The sequence below is a fragment of the Dipodomys ordii genome, unplaced genomic scaffold (assembly GCF_000151885.1).
Source record: "Dipodomys ordii isolate 6190 unplaced genomic scaffold, Dord_2.0 Scaffold143, whole genome shotgun sequence".
Classification (NCBI taxonomy): domain Eukaryota; kingdom Metazoa; phylum Chordata; class Mammalia; order Rodentia; family Heteromyidae; genus Dipodomys; species Dipodomys ordii.
The window spans coordinates 2,287,312-2,309,500 of NW_012267359.1; the positions used below are offsets into that span (position 1 = coordinate 2,287,312).

At 53.4% G+C, this 22,189-nt stretch overlaps 1 protein-coding gene across 1 annotated transcript in view; it reads right to left on the minus strand.

Annotated features, from left to right (window-relative positions):
• The window catches only part of Cux1 (cut-like homeobox 1), a 184,950-nt gene that overhangs the window by 19,815 nt on the left and 142,946 nt on the right, over positions 1-22,189 (minus strand). The window contains exons 16-22 of the mRNA XM_013031710.1: positions 21,309-21,980; positions 20,341-20,406; positions 19,209-19,310; positions 17,354-18,183; positions 15,109-15,274; positions 14,613-14,669; positions 990-1,292 (exon numbers count right to left, since the gene is read on the minus strand). Coding sequence (XP_012887164.1) covers positions 990-1,292; positions 14,613-14,669; positions 15,109-15,274; positions 17,354-18,183; positions 19,209-19,310; positions 20,341-20,406; positions 21,309-21,980 — 2,196 coding nt within the window. The remainder of the gene's footprint in view (positions 1-989; positions 1,293-14,612; positions 14,670-15,108; positions 15,275-17,353; positions 18,184-19,208; positions 19,311-20,340; positions 20,407-21,308; positions 21,981-22,189) is intronic.

Consider the following 22,189-nt stretch of genomic DNA (forward strand, 5'->3'; position numbering starts at 1 on the left):
GTGTGTGTGTGTGCGTGTGTGTGTGAGTGAGTGTGTGTGTGGCAGTAGCTGAGAAGGCAGCTTCCTTTTGCATTGGCTCCGTGTGTGTGTGTGTGAGCGTGTGATGCGAAATTGCAGATTACCCCCATTCTCGCCATGGCTGCCATCCAGCGGGGTTATAACCCTCAGCAGCCGCTATGGGCAGAGCCAAGGCTGTGGCCTGTGCCAGGCAGTGCCCAGGGGAGGAAGCCAGTTCTGTGGAGGTATTCTGGGGAACAGAGCTTCACCAGGCAGCACAAGGGTGCCAGCTACACACAGGGCTGGGGGCTCTCAGCATGATCACCCCAGCTTTACCAGAGGGCTTGCTGCATACCACAAGGAGGGGGAAGCCTGGGGAGTAGCCCTCAGCCTCCCAGGAAACCATGGCACTGCCTGGCTCTGGTGTCAGCCTTGGGTTCAGGGCTCTGCTGGGAAGGTTCCAGCCCTGAGCTGACTGGACTTTGTGATGTGTGCTGGACCATAGGCCATCTTCCAACAGTCCCAGGGAAAGGCCTGGGATGGACCCCTACACTAGCTTCCTTAGGAGCCCTCAGTGCTCACAGCCCTGGAATACTATTAATTTTTGGTGCCAGGGATCGATCCCAAGCCTTGCATAGACCAGGTAGGCACTTGACCACAGACCTCCACTCCAGCCATCTGGGCTTTATTGTTCAGACAGGGCTAGTGTTTTCCCTGGGGGCTGGCCTCGGTCTATGAGCCTCCTATTTTCAGCTGTACTGTAGCTGGGATGCCTGCAGGACTACCATGCTTGTTGAGATGGGGCTCTAACTTTTTCTCCAGGCTGGCCTCAAACTATAGTCCTCCTGATCTCCACCTCTGAGTAGCCAGTGTTAGGGGTGAGAGACTCCAGGCTGGGCTGGACCACATTTTTGTAAGTAGCCTGTCCATATTCAACTCCTGGCTGGCTCGGCCTGTGGTCCCTTCCCCAAGGACTCTGGGGAGACACCCACCGAGGTTGTTGTCCGTCAGCACTTCCTTGACCCTCTTGGTTATGCCGTAGGTGTCCAGCTCTGGAGACATGGCCACCAACTCCTGGATGCTGAGGGCCGAGTGTCCGGAGGGAGGCAGCGGGGTGGGGGGTTGGGAGTCAGAGGCTGGCGGGTCACTGGGCTCCGGGGCTTTGCCGTCTTTGCTGGCGTCAATGGGGGGACAGGGCTGCTGGACCAGCTCCGTTAGACTCTTCACAGACTCACTGGAACTCATCGGGGACTCAGGGGCTGGGCTGCAGCTGGCCGAGGTCTTCGGAGTGCTTTCTGGAAAACAGGAAGAGCTGGGATGAGAACAGTTCACAGTGCAGAGACTTTCTCCACGAAAGGCTAATTAAATGCCTCCCGCACAAGTGCCGGTGTGCGGGCCACGGATGTCAGGCATTGTCTGAGAGTAGTTTTAACTGAGAGTAACCTCTAATTTTCTGCATTAGAAGAACAAAAATAACACCAACAAGTGCACACACACACACACACACACACAACCTAGAGGTTTGAATAAAAGGCTCCTAAGATTTAATATCAGTGCATTTTACAAAAAAAGAAAAAAATGTCATATGAATCATGTGTTATCACTGTCATGATTTCATCTAGTGAAACCCTGTAATTCTAATAATTCAGAAGGACTGAGGGTAGATGATAAGTTACATAATTATCCATAGTTCCCAGAAAAAAAAGAATGCACAGGTCATCAAGTGATGGGCAGCCGCCACAGTTACAGAGACACTTGAACCCGAGCTGCGCCTGCTACCCTGTAAGAGCCCATGGAGGCGCGGGAGATGATGAGGTGGGGGTGGGGAGTGGGGGGGGGCGTGGGGGACTGGTACCTGGTACCAGCAGCAGCTAAAGAGAACCACAGATGGCTGGGATACCGTCACTACCAGGTACCGCACGTTCCTGCTCAGGAATGTACCTCACTGGGGTCATCATGGCCCGTGAGAAATGCCACCTCTGCCCTCGGGGTAAGTAGGTCCTCTGTTCTTTTTTTTTTTTTCTGTGTTTGAACCCAGGGTCTCACTTTTGCCAGGCAGGCACTCTACCACCTGAGCCATGCCACCAGCCCTTTTGGCTTTAGGTTTATTTTTCAGAATAGGGCTTGTGTTTTTGCCTAGACTAGCCTTATCAGTAAGGTCCTACCCCCTGCCTCTTGAGTAGCTAGGATTACAGACATGCACTACTCCGTCCTCTATCTCTCTTTAGCATCACCAGTGAAAACTGACTGCACAAGCTTAAATTTGTTTGGGGGGGGAGGGAGTGGGGAATGATCACTAAAAACTGGCCACTTTCTGGTAGCCAATGACAGAGGAAGTTTATCCAGGAGGAGGAGGAGAAGGAGGGGCTCGGTGCTGAGGTCCTGCCCACTGAGGGAGCACACTCTCCCTCTGCCCTCAGACCAACAAATGAAGGGCATAAAGGGGGTACAGGCAAGGCTAGGTTTCAAGTGCTCTGAGCCACAGAAGGACAAGTGACTAAGGACAGGCCTCAGGGTCTCTTCTTGCTCACTGCCCCAACCAGGAGAACATGCAACAGCATGGAATTTCCTTTCACTGTGCCATCTATGGAGCTTACTATCTATGCCCTGCTGGGTGCCTGATCTTGACTCCAGAGCATGGCGATTGTATTCCAAAGAGGAGAAATATTTTGTATGAGAACTGAGAGAGAACTGTAGTGCAAATAAATAAAACGACCGCAATTCAACCAGCACCATCATGGCCAGCTGTGTTGTCAGCCAGCAAAATCAGGTTAAAAACCAACCCAAGTGCTTTGTGATAGATGTAAAAGAGGCTGGGCGCAAGAGGCAGCGATGGTTGTATCAATCTCAAAGGCAATATGATTCCTGTAAATCGGATTTCTTCCCTCTGTCACCCCCGGGTCAGCAGACAACTGGATCTGAACCCCAGCAAATGTCGTTTTGGAATTGGAGGTAGCGAGGAGTGGTTCTGTAAATTTGCCCCGATTCACCCATGCGAGGGGCTGAGCTGGCGGATCATTCATCTTGCTCAGCGTCGCCTGTCAAGGATGGCATGAATTTCCCACGTGATAAACACTGCGTCTCAGGTTTGTGTCCTTTAACCCACGGCAAGGTCAAAATCATGGTCGCTGGGCTAATAAACCGCACGGAGCTGCTTGCATTCTCACTTCCTGGTTTTGTGTGGGTGCCTCTCGGCACCCTGGTTTTCCTGAATAACTGGGGTGGCTGTGCACCGCCCCTCCTCCCCCCAACCAGGGACCCTCTCCTGTGTTTTGGCTGGGAAGAGCCTGGGTAGACAGAACTGGAATTGCCACACTGGCAGATGCCTGCCATCAAACCCACCTGGTCCCTGAGCTTGGGGCATGTGGGAGGCTAGGAGGTGCTGGGCTGGCGGGGGTCTACAGGCACCCCCGGAGACAGGTGCCTCTGTGGCCCCAGGCCACAGAACACACCCACAGTTCTGATGAGGCGTGGACAAGAAGATGGACTAGACGTTGGAGCGTGGTTTTGAACGGCTGCCTTCACAAAGTGCCACACCTGGCAGCAAGCAGCCAGGGAGCCCTTCCCAGGCTCAGAGCAGTGAGGACCATGAGGCCTGTGTGTGTGTGGGATACTGGGCCTGGAACTCAGGGCCTTATGCTTGCAAGAGAGGTGCTCTACCACTTGAGCCACATCTATAGCAACCAATTATGCATTGGTTATTTAGGAGTTGGGGGTCTTGCTTTATGCCTGGGCCCAGCTGTGATCGCCCACTTGTGCTTCCTCATGGGTAGATAACAGACATGTGCCAGCAGGCTCAGTCAGGCGATGGGATGGAGTCTAGAGAAATTCTTTTTGCTCAGGCTAGCCTTGAACATTGATATTGTGCTTTGTCTCCAGACTTGAGGTACTGTGTCAACGTATTTATTATTATTTTTTTTGCCAATCTTGGGGCTTGAACTCAGGGCCTGGGCACTGTCCCTGAGCCTCTCTGTGATCAAGGCTAGCACTACCACTTGAGCCACAGCGCCACTTGTAGCTTTTCCCTAGGGCTTCATGCATGCTAGGCATGGACTCTACTACTAAGCCACATTCCTAGCCCAAGTGTACTTATTTTTTAAGGTAAGAGTTACATTCATGATCTTCTTTAGCCACTGGGATCACAAGGAATGCCCCCCATCCCCCAGCCTGGCTGTTATTCATGATTGTCAAAAGTTTTGATAATTATTATTATTTTTTTTTGGTCGTTTGTGGGGCTTGAACTCTGGGCCTGGGTGCTGTCCCTCAGCTCTTCAGCTCAAGGCGAGCGCTCTACCGCTTGAGCTACAGCGCCACTTCCGGTTTTCTGGTGGTTTATTGGAGATGAGTCTCACAGTCTCTCCTGCCCGGGCTGGCTTTGAACCGCGATCCTCAGATCTCAGCCTCCTGAGTAGCTAGGATTACAGGCGTAAGCCACCAGCGCCCGGCTATGAAAATTATTTTTATAAAAAGACTGAATAAGATTTTTTTTGTTATTGTTGATCATGGGGCCTGAACTCTGAGCCTGGGTGTTGTCCCTTTGCTCTTCAGTTTAAAGCTGTTTATGTGGTGCTGAGGAATTGAACCCAGGGCCTCACGCATGCAAGGCCAGTCCTCTACCACTGATCCACCTTCCCAGGCCTGAGTAAGATTAAAAAAAAAGCCTGCACAAATCCGGCTGGGAAGGTGGCTCAGTGGTACAGGGCTTGCCTTGCATGTATGAGGCCCTGGGTTTGATTCCTCAGCACTACATAAGCAGAAAAAGCTGTATGTGGCGCTGTAGCTCAAGTGGTAGAGTGCTAGTCTTGAGCTGAAGAGCTGAGGGACAGTGCCCAGGCCCAGAGTTCAGGTCTCACAACTGACAAAAAAAGAAAAAAAAACAGCTGCACAAACCCTCCGTAAAACAGTTCTATTAGTGCAATGGGATTTTCATTGCTTATAAATTATATTTTAACAAAACCTTACTTAGGAAGAGTCAATGCAAGGAATGAACGGAGGCGGGCCATTCCATTCATTCTTTGGCCCCTTCTGTTGGCTCAGGCCTTGAGAACAGTGGAGGTGGCCCCATGCAGCTGGGGCTGGCACTCCTGTGGGACAGGATGGACCTTGGGGGTGGTGCCTGGGGAGAGGCAGTGGGCTCCTCCCATTGATGATCGCTTCTGCAAATGGGCATTTCCAGGAGGTGCCACACGGGAGGAGGGCCCAGCCAGGTAAGATGGGGGACGGGCCAAGGGGAAGGGAGGTGGGAGGTCACTTGGGATGTCTGCGTTTGAATCCTGGTTCAGGGAGGAGCAGGCCAGGCCCACCTGAGGATGGGGCTGCCTTTGCTCAGTATTGCTTCTCTGTTCGCTGGGCACAGAACATTGATTGGGGTGCCACATGGAAAAGCCCCCAAATGGAAATAGGAGCAGCTCGAATGGTAGTTTGTTCCTACAACAGCCTATGTGGCATCAGCAGTAGGGTGACATGACAGCCAGGCACGCGAGGAGCTTGGCGAGTAAAGTGCGGCTGAGACAGAGCTGAGTTAGAAGCAGGGAGGGAAGCCTGCACACGTTCCTGAACCGACACTGAAGGGCTAAGCGAGGGAATGGCGGTGTGCACTGCATGGGAAGTAACAGATTCAAGGCAGTCTGATAACAACTACAACAACATGTCTGTTTGCTCCATCCATCCATCTGTCCATCCCATCATGACTATCTGTCCATCCAACCATTCATCCATCATCTACCCACCCATCTACCATCCATCCATCCATCCATCTGGTCATCCAACTATCTGTCCATCCACCCACTCATCTGTCTATCCACCCATCCACAAATCCTTCATCCATCCAACCTCTATCGTCTACACATCCATTTATCCATCCATCCACCCACCCACCCACCCATCCATCCATCCATCCATCCATCCATCCATCCATCCATCCATCCATCCATCCAGTCCTCCCTCGTCCACACATTTCAAAGCCCTCACTGTGTTATGCACTCTGCTAGACATGAGAGACTGGAGAAATCAGATTTAAAATGTTGCTTTCAAGGAGTCTGCTGCCTGCAGGATTCAGCTCAGGAGACCCGCAGGTTTAGAGGGTGGACAGTGTGGACATTTTTCCTGTACAGGGCCGGATCTTGCCTAAGAGGAGCACAGTTTAGGATGCACAGAGGCAGGGACAGTGAGTTAAGGCCTGTGCGACACACAAAGCATTCAGGAGCCCATAAAAGGATTACGAAAATACTTCAGAAACAGCAGGCAAACAACAGTGGCCTTTAGTTTTCTGTAGAAGCCAGTAGGCAGTGTGTGCCCGCCACAATCTGCCAAGACAAATCTCTCTGTAGTTTATCGGGTGCCTGGCTGTAATTTCCATACCCAGCCCTCTATTGGGGCAATAATAACCCAAATTCCATTTAGTGTTCATTTGAGCAGTCAGGATAAAGTCATTTCTTATTATCTCCCCACCGTGTAAAAAACAGCTTGAAGGTAGGAAGTCAGCAAGCATTTCTACCAAAAAGTAATTATTGTAAGTGACATTTTTACTGCTGGCATGCCATAAGGCGAACTGTGCTTTCGGAAGGACAAGTGGCTGAAACAATATGACAGGGCGCTCGGCGACATTATGACAAGAACCCAAACACGGCTTCACTGGCGGCTGGCCTGACGGAGGGCTTTTCATTATGGCTGGAGTTGAGGCATGGAGCCCATGCCAAGCTGGAAGGTTCCAGTGATTCTCAGGATGGATGGAGGTAGGAGGGCACAGAGTGTGTGGGGCAAAAGCTCAACAGTTAAGGGATGGCAGTGACCTAAGGAGCTCTGGCAGCCTTGAAGGGCTATGAGGGCCTTTCTAGGCCATAGTGCCAACAGATTCAGAAAATACAAGAGAGGGAATGCTCCTTGGAGAGTTTCCCGGCTGAGTTGGGTGGGCAGATTGTGGTGGTCACACCCCCCCCAGCCTGGGGGAGGGGGCTCCAATCTATCCACACACAAACGACTCATAGGTGAACTGGCTGCTATGACCCAGGGCTTTGTCTCCTGGGGCAGAGCCCCACAACTATGTGGTTCATGGGAGATCAGGTCTCATGGAGGGGCTAGGAATGTGGCTTAGTGGTAGAGTGCTTGCCTAGCATGCATGAAGCCCTGGGTTTGATTCCTCAGCATCACATAAACAGAAAAAGCCAGAAATGGTACTGTGCCTCCAGTGGTACGGTACTAACCTTGAGAAAAAAAGCAGCTCAGGGACCATGCCCAGGCCCTGAGTTCAAGCCCCAGGACTGGCCAAAAAAAAAAAAAACTCTCATGGAATCTCCTGCCTCGGCTGGCTTCAACCTAGGATCCTCAGCTCTCAACCTCCTGAGCAGGTAGGTTTACAGGTGTGAGCTACTGGTGCCTGGCTCAAAACTGCTCACTATCCGCCAAGGGGCCCCTGCGTCTGAAGCCACTGGGTACTTCCCAAGGTCCCATAGTCTGCTCCCCTCTGAAGGCCCCACTACACAAGAGCAGTAGCCCCACACCAGGCTGTGCCCAGCACCACACCTGCAAAGTATGAGGCACAAGGAGTTGGAGGGGGGGGGGAAATGCCAGGGCGGGTAGGGGAGCTTGGGCGGGCCCAGTGAGGGTGGAGGAATGGAAGAGCAATATTTGTATTAATATTCTACACACACACACACACACACACACACACACACACACACAGAGTAAGATTTGCTAAGATCTCAGTATATAGGTGGTGCTGGTGTGTGTGCATGCATGTGTCAAAACTGGCCTAAGGAACTCTTCGGACTATCCAAACAGAACACTAAACCCCCAGAACTTACTAAAGCAGTGTGATCTAACCTGAGCTGAGGCGCTCTCTTGTGAGCACCAGGCGGCAGCGCGGGGAGATGGAGCTGTGCCAGTGCCCAGCTGGAGCCCATGGTGGGGGCCACACTGCGAAGCATGCCACAGGACAAACCCATGGGGCAAGGACAGGGCATCTGCGCTTGGGTGGGGGAGGAGAGGTGCTCCAGCCTGGAGAAGGGATGATGGGGACCTGAGACCGCTGTGTAGTCACCTCCCTGTCCCTCTTCTTTCCCCCTCCCCCCGCCCCATGTCTTGGGAGTTATGGGCTGACTTGAGGTGCTCTGAGAGTTGCCAGGGAATATATTCTTAGCTTGCCACGTTGAGGAATTTGGGGTACCAGCCTGCTTTCCTGTGGGCCTCATTTTCTCTTTGTCTGATAAGCCATTAAGGAAGAGTGAAGACTCTACTGAGACTTCGACTCAAGTGTGGAAGTCAGAGTCCAGCAGCGACACTGGGTGACAGGTGTCCCCGTGTCCCCCGCTGCAGGGGCTTGAGCCTGGCCTTGTTCTGGCTTTTCCTCTGCTCTGTACTCCTTTAGAAACAGTATGTTCAGAAGAGCTCCCCACAGTGTCTTTGCACCTGCGTGGCCTGTGCTGGGGGCCAACGCATGCTACACCAACCATCTATGTATCACCAGACCCCCCCACCCCAGTTAAAGTGCTGTAATCAAAGATTAATCACTGAGTGAGCATTGAGTATGTGCATGAACATGTGTCTCCTCTTTTTCCAGGGTTCATTGCTGGCTCGGGACAAACCTGTCCAAGTCCTACTTGGCAGGAGGACACACTGCCAAGTAACAGCAGAATTGGTTTCCCAGACTCCTGAGAGTCCAAGGAGCTAGAAAGGTTGTCTTTGTCCTCCCTCCCTCCCTCACTATGTGTAACCCAGGCTGGCCTACAACTCAATATCCTACCTGCTTCAGTCTCTCTCCCAGTATGGGATTAAAGACATGTACTACTATGCTTAGCCTTTACAAATTGGTCTTAAGAGTTATTTCCTTCCTCCGCTATCTATCTAGGCCTGCTGCTCTGAAGCCCTGCTTGTCCCTGGGCACCCGGGGAGCAACAGCATCATTTGTGTGTGGAGGGGGCACCCAGAGGAGCCTGCACCCTGCCAACCCTGCTTCGGGGAGTGGGGTCTCCACTCTGGTTGTCCAGGGCAGCCATGGCCCAGGTGGGTGAACCACCCTGGCCCTAACAAGGGAGCAGGTTACCTTTTCCTTATAGGTGAGGAAACTAGGAAAGCTACCACGGCACGTTATTTTACATACCCACCTAATCTCTCCGTACTGCTTTACTTAATTTGTGGTGAAATTGTGGAGAAAGGGTACTTAATACAGGACAGTCAGTGAAAGTAATTTATCATCTCCCCGCTCCAGTGCTCCCGTTATCAGCGCACTCGTTCTCGGCATTCATCATGCAATCAGCCTATTATTTGCATATTAATCAGGCAGTGGACCATGAAGGAGCCGCATCACCGCCAAATGCTGCACTATCTCAGGAGAAACACTCAGTAATTATCACACATCAGTGTTATGATGTGGTAATTGATTATAACATCTCTCCTCGGCCCCTGGGGAGTCCCTCCACAAACCCAGCTCCAGGCACTCAGGGTGGATTTTTCTTTTCCTACAAAACTCCCAGAGCCTATGTCTGTGTGTGCCCTAGTGCTATTTCAGGGGTGCTCTGGTTCCTCTCTGATTGCATGAGGGATTCTCGCCAGGTGGGGCAGAAGCCATCTCCCTTGGGCCCCATGGTCCTCACCCATCAGCCTCCAGGCTATAGGCTGCGGCCCAGTTACCCAACACACTTTCTTATCAAATCAAATGTCCCAATTCTAGTCTTCCCTAACAGGAAAGTTGCTACAGAGACAGTCTGGCTGTTTTATTTAGGTCCCAAATGACAGGCTTGTTCTGGCCTTTGTGTGAAAGACAAACCCAACATCGGCCCATTCAGATGCAACCTGAATTTAGAACCCCAGTTCCTAATGGAAGAAGATATAGAGGCCGGGAGCTGGTGGCTCACGCCTGTAATCCCAGCTACATAGGAGGCTGAGATCTGAGGATAGGGCAGGAAAGTCTTTGAAACTCTATCTCCAATTAGCCACCAAAAAAGCTGGAAGAAGAACTGGCTTACGTGGTACAGTGCCAGTCTTTGAATGGAAAAGCTTAAGGGACAGCATTCAGGCCCTGAGTTCAAGCCCCAGTACTGCCACAAAAAAAGCAAAAAGGCAAAGGCACATGGCTCTGGTGATGGTGGCTCTGGCCAAAGCTCTGGCAGGGATGGCAGGAGGGATGAGCTTGGAGCACCCATAGCAGGGCCGGTCACAGTGCTCTCCCCAAGGCGGCTGATGGACAAGCAGGGACCCGGCAGCTGATGGACAAGCAGGGACCCGGGGCCTGGGGCCTTCAACTTAGAAGCTGCTGCTGCTGTGACTGCTGTTTGGTGGAAATGCTGTGAGTTTTGTTTCCAACAGGAGGGGCCTGGCCACCCTTCCGCTTGTACAGCCACCAAGCAGGGAAGGGGCCGGCACCAGGCACAGTGCTCTCACATCACAGCCCCTGGTCAGGGCACAGGCAAGCCCTAGATGTAGGTGATCAAGGGAACATTGGGGAAGGCCTCCTGCTCCCCTCTCCTCCTCCTGTAGGCTCCCCCCACACCACTTCTCTAGAGGCCAAAAGATTAATCCCACCGAGGAAGCAGGCACGGGAAATGAATTTCAACATGAGAAAGAATAAAGGATCATGTAATGCTTAGTAGATCCTATCTACCCAGAGCACTGCCAGCTCACCCACATGCATGCCTTCACACAGCTCGAGGCGGGAGCACCACCAAAGCACTTCACACCCATGCGTGGAAACAGACTAATGAAACCTGCTCACTACTGTTTAAAAGGGAGGGGCATAGATAGCAATAGAGGGGTCAATTGGATCAGAGAAATTTATGGAACTATCACAACGAAACCCTTTGTATGACTAATATATACGAAAAGGAAAAAGAACAAAAAACAAGAGCTGCTCAAAGATACACAGGGAAGGATGACAGGGCCCCAGGTCCCCCAGAGCTCATTCCTGGGTTGGATGCTGTGGTACATGCCTGTAATCCCAGCTACTTAGCAGATGGAGACAGTGGAGCCTGGGTCTGGAGCCAGGCCAGGCCAGGCCAAAAGTTTGTCAGACCTCATCTCAAAGAACAAGCATGCATGCTAAGCTGTAATCCCAGGGGCAGGAAGAAGGTGGCCCAAGGCCAGCCCAGGAAAAAACATGAGACCCTATCTGAGAAATAACTAAAGGAAGAAAAGGGCTGGGGGTACGTCTCATATGGTAGAGCACCAGCCCCTCGGGTACAAGGCTGTAGGTTTATTCTCTACTTCCAAAAAAAAAAAAAAAAAAAAGCAGAACCAAACACAAAACAGGCTTTTGTGAGTCCTTCACCCTCAGATACTGCCACTGTTGGGTAGGTTGAGGCAGCGGAGCCCGAGACCATCTGAAACCGTGTCTCCACGCACAGCCGCCAGGTGGGCCGGGGACCACCCAGCCTTGAGTATCCGCCCTTTATACCTGGGCCCTGCCTCACTCCATGTGCCAGCCTTGCCCGCCTCCCCTCCCTGGTGAGGCCAGAGATGCTCAGGGGCCTGGAGCTGGGCAGAAAGACGGGGAGGGGCCCTTAGGCTCCCAACATGTCACCATGGCAACAAAGCCCAGAGCCCCCACAGCCTGTCCCTGAAGACAGGTTCCCCCAAAGATGGTGTCCCCCATGGAGAGGTCTGGATTCAGGCTCTGAGCGGTCTCACCATGGTTGGGGAGCCAACCTGGTCAGGGCTGAGATTACCTCCCTCACCCACCTGGTGGCTTCAGGCAAACTGAGGGGACAGGTCTCCCCACCCCAATCCTGCCCTGGGCCCCAGAGTTGGGTGCTGTGGTGGCTGCCACAGGAGAAGATCAGAATCACTGGAGTCTCAGGACCCAAGTCTTTCTCTGCCTTTAGGGGAGCAATGATGAAAGCTCCTTTTTCTTTTCTTTTTAAAAAGCTGTCAAGGAAGATTCTAGAAATATCCCCTAGTCATTCGTCCCAAAGATTTCATTTATGAAACACATTCAAAACCTCTAAATACATTATGAAACAACTTTACTTCTAAATCTTAAATTTATGCACTGCTAGCTTAGCTTAACTTTCAGGAACTCTCTGGAAACAATACCTGATAAAGGAATGTCACAAGAGGACTCCCCCACTCTGGTCTCAGGGTCACCTCCCCCCCCCCCCCCGTCTCCACCCCGGCCCATCTCTGGTGAGGAGCCTGGACTGTCTGTCCTTCCTGGTCCAGAAACACAGCTCTACCTCCATATGATATAAAACCCTTTATTTGTTCCTATACAAGAAATACTGTTTCATCTCTCTTCATATTCATTGTTATTGATTCTCCTATTGCTCACTGACAGCAGGAGGTTGGGTGGTACTGGGGCTTGAACACAGGGCCTCTTGCTCTTGCTTGGCTTTCTTGCTCAAGGCTGGTGTTTTACTGCTTGAACTACAATTCCACTTGCAACTTTTTATCTGTGCCAATCCTATGGCTTGAACTTAGGGCCTGGGTGCTGTTCCTGAGCTTTTTTTTGCTCAAGGCTAGTATTCTTCTGGCTTTTTGCTGGTTAACTGGAGAAAAGAGTCTCAAGAACTTTCCTGCTTGGGCTGGCTTTGTACTGCAATCCTCAGCTCCTCCCGAGTAGCTGGGGTGGCAGGCATGAGCACTGACACCTGGGGCTTTTTGCTGGGGTGACATAGGAAGAGATTGTTTGTCGCCTCTGCATAAACCGTCTGGTGAGTTCTGGGGATTGATCCCAGGGACTTATGCTTGCTAGGCAGGCCCTGGACCATGTTACCATGCCTCAGTCCTCTTGCTCTTAGTTTGCTTTTCAGCTGGGGTCTTGTGCTTTTGCCTGGGCTGGGCTCTCTGTTACAGTATCACCACTTCTCCAGGAAGACCACACCTTCCCAAGGACAGAGGTATTGCGTTGACTCACAAGTGCCAGCCTCGTCCCACCAGGCTGGTTCAGCCTCTGATGGGCAGCGGATGCTAGCAGGAGTCCCAGGGCCCCACTTTCCCATGAGAGTGAGAAGCCAGGCTGACCCTTCCTCGGATGCCCACTTACACCCAGCACGACGGTTCCACCTGCTCTTCGCCCTCCATGTCCTGAATGTGAGCTGCCTGTGGCTCCCCCTGCTGGAGAGTGGCTATGGCCTTCAGTCCCCCATTTTGGGTAAACCCAAACAAGAACACCTAGAGCCTACTAGAATCCCAGGTGGTGATGGCGCTGCTGTGCTCTGGCTGTGTCTGTATGCGTTTGGGCTCTGGTAGCAGCCGCTGCTGCAGCCGCTGAGGCTGCCCAGCTGTTCCCCTCCCCGCACATGTGGCCCCTCGTTAACAAACCTTCCCGCAAGCTGGCGGGCTTCGGGCTCCTCACTTAGCTTTGTTTGTGTTTTCAATGAATCAGTGGGATAGGGAGATTAATCAACATGTTTAGAAAAATAGAGAAAGGAAAAAAAAAAGAGCGTTCACCATGCTGGCTGTTCCTGAAGCTAGGAGAGAAAAGCTGCCTCCATCTGTGGGCTCAGCGTGAGAAGTGGGGAGAGGCGGGAGGGGCTGGGAGCAGTGGCTGTGGGCAGCAGAGCACATGGTGCCCCAGCACCTGGGCTTCAGGCTCTGCCAGAGACCTGCCGGCTCCCCGAGGCCAATGGCCAGAGACCCGTTGCTTTCTGAGGCCAATGGCAGGTGGCTCCTCCCCACCTGCTCAGTCCCTCCCCTCTCCTCATACTCCACACCACCTGCTCTCTTGCTCCAAGGGTGCCTGCTCTGCAGGGCCCACATCTACAAAGCAGCACAGGATGAGGGGTCCAGTGAGTACTGGGGCCTCCCCTTGGGGACCGGCTCTGGCTAGCCCTGTGAGGGACCCAGTTTTGTGTGGAAGACACACTTCTTTCTTCTTGCTTTTCTTTGTTTTTGATGGTACTGGGTTTTGCACTCTACCTCATGAGCCACACCATCAGCTGTTCTGTGCTTTAGTTATTTTTTTTTTTTTATTATTTTTTTGGTCTGGTCGTGGGGCCTGAACTCTGGGCCTGGGCGCTGTCCCTCAGCTCTTCAGCTCAAGGCTAGCACTCTACCACTTGAGCCATAGCACCACTTCCGGCTTTTGTCTTTTTTGCTTATGTGGTGCTGAGGAATCGAACCCAGGGCCTCAAGCATGCAAGGCAAGCGCTCTACCACTGAGCCACCTTCCCAGCCCCTGCTTTAGTTATTTTTGAGCTAGGGTCTTGTGATCTTTGCCCGGGTCAGCCTTGAACCAAGATTACGGGCATATACCTCCATGGCTTGTCTTGTCTTAGAGATGATAGAGCCTTGCTAGTTTGAATGGCAATCCTCCTAACTCTGTCACCCAAGAAGTTGGGATTACAGGCATGTACCACCAGATCTGGCATTTCTTTTTACTCTCAAGTGAGCAGTAACACAAACTGTCCTGCACCCATACTGTGGAACATTATGCAGTGGTGAAAAGAAACCAACTATCCCACACAAGTTGAACAGATCTCAAGGTCATTCTGTAGTGGAGAAAGCGAATCCCTGAAGGTCATTTCTCACATGACTGCATTGAAGACTTGACACTCTCCAAATGACAGAGATGGGAGTATCTCCCAGCTCCTCAAATCCAGACCTGAGTCTGGACCTTCAAGTCCCCAGTCCTGACCTGAGGGAAGAGGCTGCACAAGACAGCAAGGCATTTCACAGAAGCTCACCTGAGCTCACGCAGCCTGGCTGAAGGGGGTCCTGCAGTGACGTCACCGAGTGGAGGGCTGGGGAAGAGGAAGGCAGAGTTATGGGGTGACAGGCACAGAGCAGTCATCTGCACACAGGAAGGGTGGGGACCTCAGGATGGGGGCCCTGGGCCAGGGGCCTGGGGCTGCCTGTGACATTCACTCTGTGCCTGTGGCTGGCTTCCTTCCTGACTTCCTGATTTAGCTACTTGACTTTTACTTATATTTATGTATAAACAGCATTTTCTTAATTGGTAACTCATTTTCTGCTGCTTATAAAATTAGCCAGGCACAGTCTTCTCAGTTTTAAAATCTCAAGTCAGTGCTTTGGCCACAGGTTTAAAGAGAGAAGTTCTTGCACTCCAGAACAGCTGGCTGCTGGGGGGCAGGGGATCCCTCCCTGCTCCTGCCCCCCCCCCCATGGCTGGTGACGCCCTCCTCAATTCCTGGCTAAGATGGTGACGGCCCTTGCCCTCACCTGGTCCTTGCTGCTGGCCCTGCACGGGCAGTACTCCCTGGCCCAGCTCGCCGTTCAGCCACAGCTGCATCCGGATGAAGGGCTCTCGGCCTTTCTGGGTCAGCTTACTCCACGGCTTTGGGCGAGATAGCATGTCACTGACACTGCCCTGGGACAGGCCAAGCACCTGGAGTGGTGAGTAGAGACACGAGGCTGTCAGTGCCACACAGGGACATGCGGCCGGGGGCGGGGGGGTGTGGGTGAGGGGTGGCGGGGGAGAACACATGTGAGCTCACAGCTCAGCCCGATGGGCAGAGCCGCTTTCGGGGGTCAGCCTTGGTGGTGGGAACCGCAAAGCCCTCTGGATCATTCCGTACACGACCGGACAGACACATCTTCCTCTTACTGGCTGCTCTCAAGCCTGTCTATTTGTAGGCCCAGGATGTTATGAGGATCCAAATGGCCCTTGGCAGAAAACCAGCTCTACCCCTGCTGCTCACTTGGGGGGGCCCGACAACCCAGCATGGGATCCAGCTATCTCAGAGGCCCAGTTCAAGGGAAAGAAAGGGCAGGGGTCTCATCCAGGGAGGAATGGTGCTCACTCAGATGCCTACCGAACAGCAGGGAAAACATCTTGTGCTTGGGTGGTGAGGTAAGAGGATGGGGTGCTAGTTCCAGAACCCCTCAAGAGGCAGGAGGGGGATGCAGGCAGGATGTGGCCTCCTCTAATGATGCTGAGCCATGGGCACTCTGTGACCATGGCCACTCATCATGTTGGGGGGGGGGGGAACCCAGAGTGAGGGGAGGGGCAGTGCCTGGGTGGGTGGGGCTTCACTGCAGATGATTGACAGGCCTTACGTCCTCGGCAGGTCTTCCATATGGCCATCCATATGTATGGGCGCCAACACCCCACCCTGGACACACATGCAGCCCGGAGATATTTAGGGGCTGCATCCCATCACCCAGAAAAGTTCTCAAGTTCCAGAATAAACTGTACTCAGGGCCAAACAAGTTCAATGTTATTAAGTCTGCTAAATTTAAGGCCTGGGTACAAATGTCTATTTAAATGTTCTCAAATGATATTTTTACAACGCTGCTAGAAATCTCAAGGGACTTAAAGTTCTCATCCTCATTTCTATGCACCCTTATCACCTTCTGCAAAATCAGGACAAAGATCTCACAGGCACAGCACCCGTAGGGTGGGACCTGGGGCTGCAGGTGGGGCTGGGCAAGGGGCAGGCCAAGGCGGGAGGCTTTTTTCAGCAGGCCACTCCTTTGTCTAGAATGATACCAGGCCGTTATGTTTATTTTAGGCTTCACAGGCCCTGTAAATCCTATTATCCAGAATCTGTCACCAAGGGAGTGCCAAGAACAGAAAGGTCTGGAAGCTCATGCATGAAGTATTACACTTTCCTGAGCCAGAAGGGGACAGGGAAATAGGGCGGACTTGAGCATGCTCCCAAGGGCCGAGGCAGTAGGTGTTCCCAGCATGGTGCTTTGCCCGCTAACTTGGATGAGAAAAGAACAAATGTGCTTTTTGTAGTTATCTCTCTCTCTCTTTCCTCTCTCTCTCATGCCTGTCGCCTATCCTAGGGCTTGATCTCAGGGCCTGGGCACCATCCCTGAACCTCTCTGTGCTCAAGTCTAGTACTTTATTACTTGAGCCACACCACCACTTCTGGCTCTTTCTGTTTATGTGGTACTGAGAAATCGAACCCAGGGCTTCATGCATGCTAGGCAAGCATTCTACCACTGAGTCACATTCCCAGCCAATCCCTGATCATTACTTTGCTCAAGGCTGGTGGCTCCATTACTTGAACTACAGCTCCAAGTTTGGCATTTTGGTGCTTCATTGGAGATAAGAGTCTCACAGGCCTGCCCAGGCTGGCCTTGAACTGAAATGTTCAGATCTCAGCTTCTAGAGTAGCTAGGATGACTGGTGCCCAGCATTTTTAAAATTTGGTATTAGTGGGATTTGATCTCAGGGCCTTGTGCTAAGAAAACATTCTACCAGTTCAGCCATCCCTTCTTGCTTTATTTTTTTAGGGAGGGGTCATCCTTTTGCCTAGGCTGGCCTCGAATCTCCATCCTCGTACCTCTGCCTCCTGAGCTGTGTAGACTGCCCCACCCTACCTTCCCCTGCCTTCCTGACTAAGGGAGCCTCGATGCACTGTAAGTGAGGGTCTTGTCATGATGCGCAGGAATGTCTGGGGCAGCCCCGGCAATATGGTGAGGGTAGATTCCGTGAGAGAGGGGAGCCCCTTACCTTCTCCCCAAAGATCCTCTGGCAGATGCCGTTCTTGGCCAGCTTCTCCTTCACCTGCCGGGTAAGCTCGATGGTGTCCACCTCCTGGTACATGTACACCTCGTACTGCTCGGGCGTCAGTGGGGGCACTGAAGGTTTGGCAGGCTTAGCCAGGGGCACAATCGGGGAGGAAGGCAGAGGGCTGTTCTGGGGTGTCTCGCTGCGGCTTGCTCCGGTGAGGCTCAGTTCCGAGCTCTGTGAGTACGGGGACTCAGCACTGGGCCACTCCTTCCAGTACTCGGCGGCCACGGGGCCCTGCAGCTGCCCACGCTCGGCCCTCAGTTGGCCGCCACCAGCTTTGTCCTTCCCGCCTGCTGGCTCCTCGGCCTTGGCGTCTTCGGCAGAGGCGGGGTTCCTCCGCTCAGACTGCATGGGGCTCCACCAAGGGTCCTTCCAGGCCCCGCTGCGGCCCAGCTCGCTCTTCACCTGCCTCAGGACCCCCTGTGTGGTGTCAGCTGTGCCCTGGGGGTCCAGGCCCGGCACGTCGGGGGCCTCCTTCTTGAGGGAGGGAGTGCTGGGCAGTGCAGAGGTGCTGGCCTCGGGGGCCGTGGCGGTTTTCTTCAGGGAGATGGCGAGAGGCGAGTAACTGGACACAGAGGACATAGGGGAGGTGGACAGGAGCTTGGGGGTGAGGAGGGCGAGGTCGGGCTGGGACAGTGGTGCTGGCTTTAAGGCAGGGTCCAGAGCGGCCTGCTGGGCCTCCATTTCCCGGCGGGCCTGTTGCAGGATGGAGCGGATGGCGTCATCAGAGTTCCCACTGCTAGATGCGGAAGACGGTTGGACTGGCTCGGCTGTGTGGAACAAACACAGGGTGAGACTGTGGGGGGACTGCCGAGCCCAGCTTTGCCTCCCTAGTCTGCCAAACACCACCCCACTCCCACGGCCCGTGCAGACACTGGCCACTCCTGCTCAAGATGGCAGTGGTTGTCTAGAGGGGAGGGCACTGGACTTGAGAGATTGGTGGATGGCTTTGATGCTGATGCTGTTAGGAAGAGCCAGACGCTGACATCTGTCCTCTGGCCACCGAGCAGGAAGGCAGAGGACAGTGCCTGGCCCCGTTCCGGCCCGGGAGGGAACACGGAACTCACCCTGGGACAAGTGGTGTGAAGGCAGATGGATCCATTGCCAGCAGCGGCCCAGCTGAGCAGCGATGGCTGCGGGGGTCCGGCCTGGCAGGAGGGGGGTGGGGATGCTCTGGGGATCAGGGCTTCCTGGCTGGAGAGCAGGCAGGGTTCCCTGCATTGCATCCTAAGGGGCTTCTCAGTCTTATCTAAGAAGTGGGAATGGAGGGTCCTTCCATGAGGAAGAATTCAGATGGGCCTACCGTCCACCCAGAAAGTGGACATCTCCCCATCAAAGCTGCTGATCTGTGCTTGGACCAGCAACTCTGTCACACAGTGAAAGCTTTCTTCTTTTTGGTCTTTGGGACAGTCTCACCGTGGACCCCAGGCTGGCCTGGAACTCACAAGCCTCTGGCTGAAACAAGGATTATAAGGCATGTGCTACCACACCCAGTTTACAGGTTCATTTTCTGCTCATTGTTTTTCTTTTTTTCCAGTTGCATTTGGTCAGGAATTACTAATAACCAAATAACAAAAGCCAAACTACCTGCTAACGTAGATTAGGGAGCTTCTAGGTGGGGGAGTAGGAGGGTCCTTGAGCTGAGGCTAGGGAACGGTACTGTCAGCCATGCACGTCACACAGCCGCTCCTCTCGGCTCACTACCATTTAAAAAAAATGTAATTACCGCTGACCAGAACACTCCTGACAATTGTCTTAATGACGTTAGGGCCAGCGGCTGCGGTGGAAGCCGTACCGGTTTTCTGCACTTGCAGCTCCCGCTTGGCCTGTTCCAGGATAGATTTGATGGCGTCGTCGGAGCCCGTGTCGGAGGCTCGGATCCGGGTAGTGATGTTTCCTGTGGGGAGAAGACATGGCCGAGCCATCAGACCCACGCCTGACGCCACCACTCACACCGCATCGACACAGCATTCTGACCCAGGGCCCCGGGTGGAGGTGCCCTGTTGGGCCCACCTCACAGCCGGAGGGACCCCGGCTCTCACATTCGCTCTGTGGCCCCTGGGTGGGGACCCAAAGGCGCTGTGCCTCAGGCCATTTAAAAGCCTTGCCTGCAACTGCTCTGGCTCGGGACACCTGGGAAGAAGGAGGCTAAAGGGCTGAGGATGATCACGGATCAGTGGTTTGGAGCGGCAGGTGAACTTCCACCCTCGTGGGCCTAGCTGGGAATTTCATGTTGGAGGAGCGGAAGCCTGCAGAACCCTCAAGGACGTGAATCCATTCTTCCGGTCACAGGGTTGGCGCTCTGCAGAGCGGCCTCACGTGCAGCCGCCTGAAGCTACTCGGGCCCAGATCTTTCTGGAAGCTGGCCAGATCTCTTAATCGTTCACTACCTTACTCAATAGGAAGCGCCACATGAAACCATTTAAAAACAAGGATACCACAGGGACGAGGCCCCATTAAAGACGCCTTCTGAGGGGCATGGTGGGGGCTGGCTTGCCAAGTCCCATGGAGAACCGGTTCTGTCTGGAATCCGGCCCCTCCGTGGGCCTCTCGACAGATTTCAGGGTTAAAAGTTGGAGGAAGCAGCAGGCTCTGCTTTGATGCTGTCACCTGACTTTTCTCAGAGCACAACTGTGAGGTGGTGGCTTGCTCCTGGGGAGGAGGGGTGGAGGGGCAGGGCATGGGGCTGGGTGTGGGGCCGGCTGCCTCTCCAGGCTCCGCCTGGGCTCGGGAGAGCACAGGCAGCTCAGGAGGAAGGGGCTGGGCACCCGGGACCCCCTACTTTGTTTTATACTTACTAGCTCTGTTTTTCCATCAGGTTCCAGGCCAGAACCATACTGCACATTTTAACCCAAATGCCTGGCTAAGGACATGCTTCTCTTCCCTAGCTGACTGACTGCAAAGGAAAACACCTGCCTGAGACATACCTTCAGACCCATTTCTTCGTTTCGGTACTTCCTGAAATAGTCTGTTCAGGCTCTGGCCTGGATTCTCTGTTGAAAAACAAGTGTGGTAAGAACAAAACAATCAGGGGAGGGGGCGTGACTTCGCTAAAGAAAGGGCTGAGGGCTTCCTGCGCAACTTGGAGCTACCAGAGAGTTCTGAGAGGCCCTTCCCTGGCCAAACTCCTGTAGGAGATGCCACGAGGGCAGAGCTGGGACAGCTGCCCCAAGCCATCATGGCCAGCCAAGCACGGAGCTTACAGTAATCATCCGGAGACATTCAATTTAGTCAACATGGCCAGGAATTGCTCTGTGCGCTCTGCGCCAATCTTCCCTTCTCCCTCTATCTAAGCCTAAATTTCAGGGGGCTGCAAATGTGGCTGCCGGAAGTTCCTGTCCAGGAGTGGCTGTGGCCTCAGCCTCTGCACTATGGGAGGGGAAGGATGCCCTGACTCTGTAGCTTTTTCTGGCAGGTAGGGGTAGGAATCAGTCTGAATATAACTTTCTGCATTGAGGAAGACAAGTATTGCTCATACTGCTTAAAAAGAAAAAAGATCACCACTGGACATAGATGACGCCTGGTGGCTGTGGGTCATGTGTTCTGGGGAAGGAGGAAGAGGAGAGAAGCCAGGGCTCAGAGCTGACACCCTGGGGCGGCTCCCTACATGAGGCCTCTGGGCCCCCCTGGACGCCATGTGCAGGACTGTCATTCCCTGCAACTCAACACAGGTGGCGACACTGAGTCTGCTGAGCAGAGGGGCTGCTCTCACACACCTGACCGTTTCTGCCTGTGCTGGCTGACTGAGCCCTGGACATGGAACACCTGGACGGCTCTGATGTAATGCAGGAATGCCGGCCACTCGATCGTACACATGCAAGCGTGCACACTCACACACCCACACACAGCTCGTGATGAGCTTGTAGGCTGGCGCCAGCCCGAGGGCGTCTCTCACCTCTCTGTCTGCCTTGGATGCTGCGAAGGGCCAGGATGTTCTGCTCGTCCGACAGGAACTGCTTCATCTTGTGGAATGGCTCCTTGCCACGGACCGTCAGCTTATTCCACGGCTTGGGCCGGGCCAAAATCTCGCTCACAGACCCCTGCGACAGTCCCAGGACGTAATGTCCAAAGATTCGCTGTCCAATGTTGTGCTTGATGAGCTGGTCTTTGACCTGCCGGGCGATTTCTGCCGTGTCTATCTCCTCGCCCTCCGAGGCGCTCCCGGCGCTTTCGGATTGGCTGGGCGACGGCGCCAGGCCATTGACATCGGGGCTCTGTTGTAATGAACTTGGGGAAGAGATGGAGTTTGTGCTGTATGGACCTGTTGAAAAAATTATGCTTGTGCTTCCTGCTTCCTGTACGGCCTTGGAGTAGAAGGTCTGCATGAGCTGCCGTTGGAGAAGAGAGTTTAGTGCATATTTTCCCGTAGGAGCCAGGGGTAGGCTGGGGCTGGCCAGGGATGAGTTGAAAAAGTCTTGATTTAACCCCGCTGGTGAGAACTGGTGTGTACCATTAGTATTGGAAGCCTGGTCCCCCGGGCCGCGGGGCACCTGGGGAGGAGGGGAGGCCGGCATGGGTCCCGGGCGCCGACTCTCAGGCTGGTCTTTCCCTTTTCTCCTGGCTGACCCTACAAGGAAGGGCAAACAGAATGCATTATGGGGGGATTTCAAAAGGGGGGGGGATAAAAAAACCAAGACCAGAATGCAAATTTGCCCCACAAAAGGGAAAAACACCAAAAAAGTGCAGATTTGACAAGGGCCAATGAGGTGTGTTGTTTTTTTTTTTTTTTTCCAATTGAATTTGTTAAGTCAGCCAAACAAGGCCCCCCAAAACAAG